The sequence below is a fragment of the Gopherus evgoodei genome, chromosome 5, assembly GCF_007399415.2.
Source record: "Gopherus evgoodei ecotype Sinaloan lineage chromosome 5, rGopEvg1_v1.p, whole genome shotgun sequence".
Taxonomy (NCBI): Eukaryota; Metazoa; Chordata; order Testudines; family Testudinidae; genus Gopherus; species Gopherus evgoodei.
The window spans coordinates 6,833,211-6,844,921 of NC_044326.1; the positions used below are offsets into that span (position 1 = coordinate 6,833,211).

An 11,711-nucleotide genomic window follows, 5' to 3' on the forward strand; every position below is an offset into this window, starting at 1 on the left:
TTTACGAGTTGTGCAGGCCTGGTTCAGATATTGGGCCAAGCCTAGATTATCCTTAACCTTCACTCTATCTTCAGTGTTTAGCAGTCCCACATCTGTCTGTCTGTCTTTCTTTATATGAACCTTTTTACTATGGGTTTTAATTCCTTTTGCAAGGGAAAAGTCTACACGGCTTTTGGCCTTTCTAACTTTTTTATCCCTACATGTTCTGACCTAAATAAGGTAGCTTTCCTTGCTGATCAGTTTCATCTTCCATTCCTTGTAGGCTTTCTGCTTTTTCTTAATCACCTCTGAGATGCTTGCTCATCCAGCTTGGTCTGCAACTCCTGCCTAAGATTTTTTTCCCCCTTTTTTGGGATGCAGGCTTCTGATAGTTTCTGCAACTTTGACTTGAAGTAATTCCAGGCTTCCTCAACCTTTAGATCCCCACATTCTTCAGTCCAGTCCACTTCCCTAACTAATTTATTTAAAGTTAGCCCTTTTGAAATAGAAAACCCTAGTCACAGATCTGTTTTTATTTATCCTTCCATTTAGTTTAAACTGAATTAGCTCATGATCGCTAGAACCAAGGTTGTCTCGTACAACCATTTCTTGTTTGAGGTTCTTACTACTCACCAAAACCAAATCTAAAATGGCATCCCCTCTTGTTGGTTCTTCAGCTACTTGATGAAGAAATCCATCAGCTATTGCATCTAGAAAAATCTGAGCCCATTATTATTACTAGCACTTGTACTCCAGTCTGTATCTGGCAAGTTAAAGTCTCCCATGATCACACAGTTCCCATTAGTATTTACTTCATTAAAAAGATTACAAAAGTCTCGATCCATATCCAGATCAGATCCCGATGGTCTGTAGCACACCCCAAGCACTGTATAAGGGGAGGCTCTCTTAGCTTTCTTCCCCAGTGTGATTTTTGACCATCCCTTCTTATTTCTTTACAGTGTACCTCATCATTGATATACAATGCTACTCCACCACCTTTACCTTTATTTCTGTCTTTCCTAAACAGCACAGACCCTTCTGTACCTGTACTCCAGCCATGACTACTGTTCCACCATGTTTCTCTTATCCCTATAATATCTGGTTTCGCTTCCTGCACCAGTAACTCTCGTTCCTCCGTTTTGTTACCTAGGCTCCTCACATTAGTGTACAAACATCTTAATTCTTGTTATTTGGCTTCACTCACATTCTTTACCTGATTAGGCCCAGATGATGTTCTGCCAGTATCACCTATTAGAATTATATCTACAGTACACTTCCTCCATTTGTCCATTCTCCTACCCACAACAGTATCCTTTCTTGCTTCATTTTCTTCCCTCTGTGTTAAAATCCAGCATGGAGATTACCTAGACATCTTCTGACCATTTCCCCATAATTCCTAGTTTAAAGCTCTCTTAATCAGTTGTGCCAGCCTCCATCCTAGAAGTCTATTTCCCTCCCTACTCAGGTGAAGTCCATCACGAGAGAACAGTCCTCTGTCCATGAATGCCTCCCAGTGGCCATACATCCCAAAGCCCTCCAGCCTGAGCCATCTGCTGATCACCATAATCTTGTCAAACCTTTGTTGCCCTTCTCTAGGAACAGGCAGAATCCCACTGAAGATCACCTGAGCCTCGATTTCCTTAAGTGTCTTCCCCAGCCTGCCATAGTCACCCTTGATACGTTCCAGTGAGAATCTAGCTGTATCATTCGTTCCCACATGAAAGACAATCAGCAGATTCTTTCCTGCTCCCATTAGGATCCTCTTCAGCCTCAGGTCCACATCCCGTATCTTAGCACCGGGCAGACAGCACATCCTTCTGTTCTCTGGATCAGCTCTGGTTACAGGCCTGTCTGTCCTTCTTGGTAAGGAGTCCCCAATCACGCAGACCTGCCTTTTCCTGGTGATGGTGCGATTCTTTGGTCTATCCCCCGTTCCCTCTGGCTGCAAGTCCTCTCGATTCCTATTCACCCTTACAATCCTCTGCAGCCCATCCCGTATCCTCCTGGGGCTCATGTTTGGTGTCATCACCATTGATTCGTTCCCTCTCCTTATAGGGCTAGCTGCTCTTCTCTTCTTCCTGGCCTTCTCACCTTCAGCGGCCACCTGCTGTGCCCCTTCTTCATATTCCCACTCCGCAAAACTGTTCCTGAGCTCTATTGCTCCTTCATTAGCCTGTCTTTTCCTCTGCCTGGTTCGCTTAGTCACATGCTTCCACTGTCCTCTTTCCTCACCCAGCAGTCTCCCCTCAGAGTTCTTTGGTCCTGCTTCCATCTGCAAGTCTGAGCTTTTCCGTTCAGCCTCATCATGTCCTTGCTCCATCATCCGCTCGAACCCCCTTCTAAACTCGGCCAGAGTTTCCACCTTCATCTCCAATCCTTGGATCTTTTCTTCCATCAACTCTATCAGGCAGCATTTCATGCAGACAAAACTCTTTTCAGGTACCCCCTCCAGAATCATGTACATACTGCAGCTTCCACATCCAGTCATCTTCATTGTGTCTTCCACTGCTTGGGTCACTACAACTGCTGCCTCTGTATCTGTCATAGGTTTCCCATCTAAATCCTGTAAGTCTGGGAAACACAATCCAACCAAAAACATCACCACCCACAGCAAAACAAACTCCCAAGAAGCACCAAGACACTCCTAGAACACTGCACACTCCCTTCAGTAGCCTGTGTTCCTCTGTCTGTCTCTTAGCCTTTCTCAAAACTCCCTCTGTAAACTCCCACTCAAACTCCTGTGTACAGCTCTGTTTGCTGGTTCCTGTGCCACTGCCGCTGCTTTTGTTGCTTAAGGAATTAGTGCTTATGGCACCATTTTCTTAAATGGAATGAGGACTGCTGTACAGAGTGCACAGAGTATTTATAGTTGCTTGTGCAGTGAGTTTTCCCTCATTTCCTAGGCAGTCATGGAGATGCAGTCTGAGATGTTCAGATATTATGGGGACAGGAGTGATGTAAGCACCTTGGCTGTTAAATGTAGAGTCTCAATTAGTGAAGGATTAGAGGGTAATGTAATTGATGCAAATCAACATGGGTTTATGGAAAATAGGTTCTCTCTAATTTAGTCTCTTGTTTGAGATTACAAGTTTGAGAAAGATCATAGTGTTGACATAATATACTGAGACTTCTATAAGGCTTTGACAGACATGACATTTCGATTAAAAACCTAGAATGACCTAGAACTAACATGGCGCATATTAAATGGATTAAAAACTGGCTAACTGTTAGGTCTCAATGTGATTGTAAATGAGAAAAAGTCATCCAGCAGATATGGTTCCAGGTATGTGCCGCAGGGATCAGTTCTTGGCTCTGTTTTATTATTGATGTGGAAGAAAACGTAGGCATCACTGATAAAGTTTGCAGATGATACAGATTTGGGGTAATGATAAATAATGAAGAGGACAGGTCACTGATAGGAGCTATCTGGATTGGTTGGTAAACTGGGCACAAGAAAACAATATGCATTTTAATATGGCTAAATGTAAATATATACACATCAAGTAACAAAGAATGTAGGCCATACTTACACAATGGGGGACTCTACACTGGGAAACAGTAACTCTGAAAAAGATCTAGGGGTCATAATGGATAATCAACTGAACATGTGCTCCCAGTGTGATGTGGCCAAAAGAGCTAATGTGATTCTGAGATATATAAATAGGGGAATCTCAAGTGGAAGTAAAGGTTATTTTACCTCTGTATTTGGCACTGATACCTCTGTGTTTGGTGTTTGCAGTTTTGGTGTCCACAATACAGAAGGTCATAGATAATTTGGAGAGGGTTCAAAAAAGAGCCACGAGAATGATTCAGGGATTTAAAAATATGTTTTATAGTGATAGACGCAGAGAGCTCAATCTATTCAGCTTAACAAAGAGACGGTTATGGGTGGCTTCAATACAATCTATAAGTATCTACATAGGGAACAAATATTTAGTAGGGTCTTAAATGTAGTAGAGAAGCGTTTACATTGATCCAATGGCTGGAAGATTTACCAGGGCTCATGATGGATTCTCCATCACTGACCATTTTTAAATCGATCGGATGTTTTTCTAAAATACGTGCACTAGGAATAATTTGGGCGAAGTTTTGTGGCCTGTTATACACAAGGTCAGACTCGATGATCACGGTGGTCCCTTCTGGCCTTGGAAACTATTAATGTATTCTAGACTGAGATGAACAGGGCCAGTCCGTGTCTTTTGAGTGGTTTGTCTGCAGACATGAGAAGATAGCCCTGTATCAGTTAACATTAACGGCTTGTTCAGACTAGGGTAAAAGGCATATTTTTAAATTACATTAGCTAAAACAGGGCAGGGCTAACTTGCTCTTTCCAAACTAGTGTTACATTGTTTAGGCTAACAAGTTTTAAGAGTATACTATTTATCCTAGTCTAGACATGCCCATAGGGTCCTCTTTTACAACCAAGGGGACAATAAATGTTTTGGGTTTTTTCCCTCAATTTTCCTAGTAGAAAATTAAATTTATAAGGTAACAGCTAAAGATACTGCAATCATGTTAGTATTTAAGCCTGTTTTGCAAAGTGTCTACCTCATTTAAACGAAAGGTCAAGCACTTCTGTACTGGGTTGGTAAGTTTCTGGAAAGAGGCATTCCCCCCCCCCCTTCTGTTTAACTCATAGACTTACGTACCCATGTTTTAGACTGTTGAAATGTCTAATGATATAGTATTTGCCTTTGAATGCAGATGAAGCGCCACCTGGATCCACTTCCAGCTGGTTACTTTTACAATGGAACTCAGTTTGTGAATTTCTTTGGGGACAAGATGGATTACCATCCACGTATCCTTTAAATATGTATTTAAATTCATGAGTATTTTTGTAGAAAGTAAGCTGTGGATTTAGACAAAGCTGACATGGAATATTGGGGCAGAGCATTATCTTTAAAAGAGCCAACTGACTAGCTGGTGATCATGCACAGTGAAAGGTTTTAATGTTTTAAATCAGCATATGACCATTTGCCATATCAGACTTGAACATTAATAGATCACTCCTACAGTCACAGTGTAAGAAGCTGAATTGAACAAACCAAAGGTCATTAGATCATATAGAAAATCAAGTACAGTATAATCCTTATTTTTCAAAAACCCTGTTATCTGAAACCCTTCTCTGTCTCCACGCTCTGCATTAGGATAATGTGCAGGTTCAGATGATAGAGCAGAGACCCCCTGCCCTGGTGGAGGCCACCCTGTTGCTGAATGGCCATTGCAGCAGCCCAGGAAGCCTTGTGCAGCCCTTCTGTCATGAGACTGAGTGAGAGGAGCCATGACAGCAGAGCTTCCAGGGCCCCTGCACTGCTGCAGGGCTGGTAACACCTGATCCCTGCATTTGCAAGGTCCTGGTGGGGCAGATTGGTGCAATGGCCAGAAGGCTCCACTTTGCCCTATCAGGGCCACAGCCTTCCCCTCTTCCCCACCCCACCCTCACCCCTTGCACTTGGAACAGTCAAGAAGGTAGTCCCGGTGTCATAAGAGTGAGCGAGCTACCGAGGGCTCCCTGCACTGCCACTTCTGCCCTCTCAATTATCCAGACTCCTGATTATCCAAACAAAATGTGTCCCCTGTGGTTTTCAGATAATCGGAAGCATACTATACCAAAAAAAAAAAAACCCTTCAATTTAAACCAAATAATCCCTTAACTACCTTTCAATATAATATGTCACAAAAAGAATGTATACTTAGAGAAACCCCCCCAAAAAGACTACAAGATCTCGCTACAAAAATATCTCATTCTTGTTCCTTGGATGTTGAAGTTTCATTAATGTAAAAAACCTTCTAACCTGATCGATGTGGAAAAATCTCACATGCATACCAATTAACCACTGTATCTTCAGAGTGCGCATGCAAATAAAATCAGAAGCGCATGTGTGATGACTCTCCAGTATTACTTGTGAATTAAAATATGTCTGAACTTGCTTCATTCTCTAGACAGTATTTGGTCCTGCCATGACGGCAGGGGACTGGATTCGATGACCTCTCGAGGTCCCTTCCAGTCTTAGAGTCTATGAATTATTTTAAAACTCTTGCTTGGGTTCTGCACCCTTTACTTGATATGAGCAACCAGCTATGGCAAGAATACACTGAACTCTGAAATTAGCCATCTTTGCTTTCCTAGATCAGCAAAATTGGTTCCTTGTCAGGACAAAATAAAAATATTTGAAGCTCAATGGGGCTTTTTTTAGTTTTTCCTGAATCACACTGATTACTTTTTTACTTGAATTGGTTTGGTGTATTGGATTTTCTCTTAATATTTGGCAATAACTCCAGAGTCATATTAACAGACCCCCACTGTACAATTCCTCATGTGTCCATCACATTTTCTAATATTTTTGTCCTAAGATTCTCTCTAAGCTATTATTTATTATTTATTTGTATTGTAGTGCCCAGGAACATTTGCATTCGGTGCTGAACAAAGAGACCATCTCAGTCATAAACAACTTACCTCAAGTCTGCTTTTATGTTCTCAATTTCGTTTTTATTATTTCTTGATCTTCAGTAACTGATTGTAATTTACTTGGAAAGCTGCAGGTGGATACTTCAGTTCTTCTTTGAGCAAGAGGGCCCACTTGTCCTTCCACAACTTCTGTGGCACTTAATTTTAATTCTTAAATCATCAGACCTTGCTTCCCTTCTTGGATACATTCCCTAACCATGGTCATTTGGTAGAAAAGTTAATGGAAAACAAAGCAGCACATATGCTAAACTTTGTTCATGAATATTAGCTAGATATTTCTGCTGGTGGGATTTTGTGACTTTTTTCTTATTGAAACCTACTTAATCGATTTTCATGTAATTCTGGTGTGCAAGATCAAATAATGGATGAGACTATCCCAAATAATGTACCACAGCATCAACCACCCTTTCACAGCCATTAAAAACAGTCTAATAACAGAAGTAATACCCTCTTTCTCATTTACTTTCTCCTTCTAAATGAAATCCAGTACAAGTGGAACATACTTTCAGGGTCTAGATACTGTGCATACTGTCTACATTTTTTTAGAATAATTTTAAAAGCCAGATTGAAAGAGCAGCTGGTGATAGGAATCCTGATTTTTTTTAACAGAACTTTACCCAGGGACATCAGATTGAAGCTTGGGATGATTTTACAGAGGCAACGGTTGGGGCAGAGACTGGAGATACTGTCACTTACCTGACTTGCTGGTGTTTCACACAGCCCATATTATTTTTTCCTACTGAGATTAAGAAAGTTCCCTATGTAACTCTTACACCCTCTTTGAGGAAGAGTACTGATAGTTTGTTCTGACTCCAGGATATGCGAATACATTCCATTATTGCCCACAGAGAAAAATTCATCCTATTAATATGCAGAGCTAACTAGTTCAATTGCTTACGTAGTCCAACCTGTTCTGATTCTAATGCATGTTTTTATTTCGATGAATACTTTTCCTTAGTATTTCGACATCAGTAATGGACCAGTTCATGAACGACTACTTGGAAGAAGCTAACAGAGAAATTGAAAAGTACAACAGAGAGCTTGAAGAACAAGAATATCATGATCTCTTTGAGCAGAAGACATAAGCATGCATGTTTGTGGTATTAAATGCACATAAACATTGTGGATTTCTAAACTGTCATCTGACTATCAGTAACCGAAAAATGCTGACAGCCTTGCTGGTTAACAAGAAAATGAAAAGTCAAATGTTAGTTTTTAGCAGTTTTAAAATGAAACTTCATTCCGGTAAAGCTGGCATTTTAATCTGGCAACTACTTAGTTGTTTGTACAGTCTGGTTTGCATCCACTTCACCTTAATTCCAGATCATAAAAAGAATCACCTGGAATTTCCCTGATTAGCAGTGGAAATATTACATGTTCAAAACAAAACTGTATGTCCTCATAGCCCTGTGTATGAGCAGTGAAATTGATCTGTGGTACAGATAATCGAAAACCTGGAGCTCATTTCTTTCAATGTCCATAAATGAAAAAGTGGTCAAGGCTTGTTACGCCCTGAAGTATTTCGGTATGAGAGCTTGAGTGTGTTCCTAAAGCGAGAAATGGGGGAACGCTTGGAAAGCTCTGATCACCTGATCTTGCTGCTGCTCTCAATGGCTCATTTTCTCCTGCGATACTATTGTTATCATGCAGAATGCATTACAGGCAGAGTGGTGTAACCTGTGACCTGACAGTGCTTGAGAGTAAATGGGTAATCTTGTGCATTATCCTGTAACCCCAACATTTGAGCAAATCTGGGGATGAGTGAGGTATCTTTTGGCTGAAGAGATGAGCTATTCATCTACTCAATATGTTTTCAAAGGTAAAAAAGAACAGTACAGAAATACACAACAGTACTTGAAGTACTTTATCTGTCAAGCTTTTAGGAGAATCTATGGGCCATACCCTTCCACAGAACTGAAACACTGGGTTTGATTTTTTTGGTTCCGATTTGTTTTTTCAAGCTGATGATATAGTGAGAATGATGGCACCTTGTCCTCTAAATTAAACAAGAACTATTTTGAATATGACTACATAGAACGCTGGCCAAGACTCTGAGGTGGCTAACCTGTGGGCTACTGACTGACATTATTGTAGGACTTGTTACCTTGAAAAACAGATTACTATAGCTCACTGTGCATTTGGAAATTAGTTTTGTGGAAACCAACCACGGCTGAACATTTTAACTTGCACACTCCTTTTCCTCAGATCAGCTTTTAGTGCATCTGTGACCTTTCTGTTGATCAGATGTATTTGATGCAATAAGAATTTATTGAAGGAATAATTTTGTATAGTATGCTTATAATAATGAAGCATAACTGGTGTTCATAAGCTCTAATGTTAAGAAAGGAAAACTAGATTGAACTCCTACAGTCAAGTGCAAGTCTACATAGAAATTTGATGCCTTAGGAAATAAGTTCTTTAAATTTGGAATCTTAAATGGCTGAAATTTCAAGGAAAACATAAAAATTGGAACACTTTATCTAAAGTTTTAGTATATGTCACTACTAGCTAACCTCAGTGAGCTCCTGTACTGTGATCATTAGAGTATACAGATTCCCTAAGGAAGTACAGATTTTGAATTCCAGGTGGTGCAGATTAGGATTTAAATGCTTGTAAGGCGGCTGCTTCTTTTTTTCATGCTAGATGTTAAAAACTTTCAGAATTTAGGCATTATCTTGCACACCACAGGACTTGAATAGGATAGAAATGTTTTCCTTATAAAGCACAGTAAAAGCCAGCAGTTTAGTTCCAAGTTTTATATGCTTTCTGGGGCAACCCATATTACAGGTATAGAGCATCATAGTAAAGCTCGAGAATTATCTATGCATGGCTACACTTTTGTCTTTTAATCTACTTAGTGCCTGGTAGGTAAACGTAGCTAACAGTTTATTTCTGGGGTGTTGTCAGTGTTTAGAAACTAAGTAAAATTGGCTATGGAAACTGCGTATTAAGACAGAGTTGTGAAAATATAAAATTCTGTAGGTAATATTGCAAAAGGGGCAGTTAGACAGTAGAAGAATTCTTTGCCAATATAACTTAGCATAAACACTGTGTGCTCCTTTTTAGCATAAATTGTCTAATCTGCAAAAGCCATATATCTAGAATAGCTGTATGACTATGTAATGTCTGACATAAAATACCAGGAGCTGAGACAAATGGCACTTTGTTGACACTTTGTCTCAACTTGGAAATCAGTAACGGAGTAGGTTTTAAGTGCAATTGATAGATGAAGATACTGTAGTTTTATACTCTGCTGAATTCTCTTTAAGAAATCTAATTTGTGCAGCTCTGGAAAATAAATATTGATGGGCTGATTCATCTAGGTTTAGTATAATAAGCTAATTAAAACCGAGATGCCCTGTGACCAAAACAGGAAATAATAAACTTATTAAATTGGGTTTATTGCTGCACAAATCAAGCTGTTTTTAAAGCCTGAATCAGAAGAGTCCACCACAACGAAGGCATAGATAGTATAGATATTATATACTGTACTGCATGCTGAGTGGTAACAATAACTGTGTAATATGATGACCTTTCACCATACTGGTACTATTTCAATTAATATATTTTGGTGTTGAAATAATTTGATTACCTCAGCTTTTAGTGTTTAACTGTGATTTTTAAAAAATTACCGAAATAGTGAAACTGTGACAATGATATCCTTTAAACATAGCAGTGCCTTGCATATGGCGCCATTGATGCACTAAGCAAATTATGGGAGTGGACGTCATGGGTTGTATTGCTTGCACCCTTTTTTAAAGGAAAAACGGTTTTGGTGAAAGGACTTATAATTAACCTAGTGAAGAATATTAGCGCACATGGTTAAATCGTTTTTTAAAAAAACTCTTTGAGGACTAAAATGTATAAATACTTGATGCTGCTGATGTTTTATAGCAGTTGCTGATTAATTTTGCTTCCAACAGTCAGCAGCCCCCCCCTTTTTTTAAGGGGGGAAAATCCATAATTTTTGTATTCCTGTCAGAGATGTATATACCATGCTGAACCCTAACTGCAGGGGAATCTGGTTTATATTTTTTGAAGTTAAGATAAGAATTGGGTTAATCCTAAATATCTAGTTTTTGAAAATTTTAGCTACTGTAAAACCAGAAAAAGCACCATCTCTGGATAAGCTGCAAATGTTCAAATAAGTAAAAAGTGCCATTATACTATCTTTTTACTGTATAGTGAAAATGGATAAGAGTAACTTTTGTGTCCAGGCATTTCTGGTATTGTGATGAAGTGCTAAGAGTCCTCAAAGGGTTTATATGCTTTGCTGACCTTAACGTTAGCAGCTTGTGTTTTTTCTCACAGAGAATGAGTGTTGGTCAGAAGTTGCTGAAGTTATAGGGGGGGTGAAAAATGTGACAAACTTAGCAAGGGAACACTTGCAACTTGAATTGAGCTGTGACCTAGGATTATTTCTTTGTAAAGCTGTGGAATTTGGTGTTCCAGTTTTTACACATTTGTATTATTATTTAGCAAAAATGATTGCAGGGAGGATTTAAGTTGCAATTAAAAGTTCCCTAATAAGTTTTATATTGAGATTTTTCTGAATTTGCACAGATATAAGCTCTGGAATACCTTGTTTGGTATTCTTAAAAGGGAAAATTGTAACTAGTATAGTAAATCGTAAACTGTGAGTTAGAACAACGTCGTTAATCTAATTTTAGATTGTTAAAAATGTACCTCAAAAGGTTAGTGAGAAATTGCTTCATTTTTACACAATTGTCAAATACTAATAAGAAATTTCACTTTACAATGTGCCAAAATTCACTTTTATACTAGTTTTCAATGCTTTAATATTTGCAACTTAAGTTAAAACTTATATTTACAAACACTACTGTAACTTCAGTTAAACTGAATTGTGTGATTGAAGCTTTTTTGCTTATTATTGTATTTATTACACAACTCGATTCCGTAAATATATAAAATTACCTTTCCATTTATTTTTGTATTGTTTTACATGTTTATACCTGCAGTTTGTGTGATTTTTTTACAACTGTAATTCCAATGTCATGCTAAGAACCAATAAAGTATATCCATCTGTTGTCTTTCATTTGATTCTTTGACACAGTGAACAAGTTCAAGGTTATTTAAGCTGTATTTTTTTGAGGCTCTCAGCAGTCACTTTTTAAATTAAGGGTACATATAATTATGCACGTTAGACAGTTAACTCTAAACAGGAAACAAAATGCCATGATCACTTGTAACTAAGCTCCCTGTGTATACTTAAAATCTTCATAGTAGGTGATCTCTGTCAAGC

General features: G+C 38.8%; 1 protein-coding gene across 1 annotated transcript in view; it reads left to right on the top strand.

The window, feature by feature from the left end:
* The window catches only part of C5H20orf194 (chromosome 5 C20orf194 homolog), a 135,248-nt gene extending 123,749 nt beyond the window's left edge, over window positions 1-11,499 (top strand). Inside the window, exons 36-37 of the mRNA XM_030563095.1 lie at window positions 4,684-4,777; window positions 7,421-11,499. Coding sequence (XP_030418955.1) covers window positions 4,684-4,777; window positions 7,421-7,533 — 207 coding nt within the window. The 3' untranslated portion in view covers window positions 7,534-11,499. The remainder of the gene's footprint in view (window positions 1-4,683; window positions 4,778-7,420) is intronic.
* The last annotated feature ends 212 nt before the right edge of the window (window positions 11,500-11,711 follow it).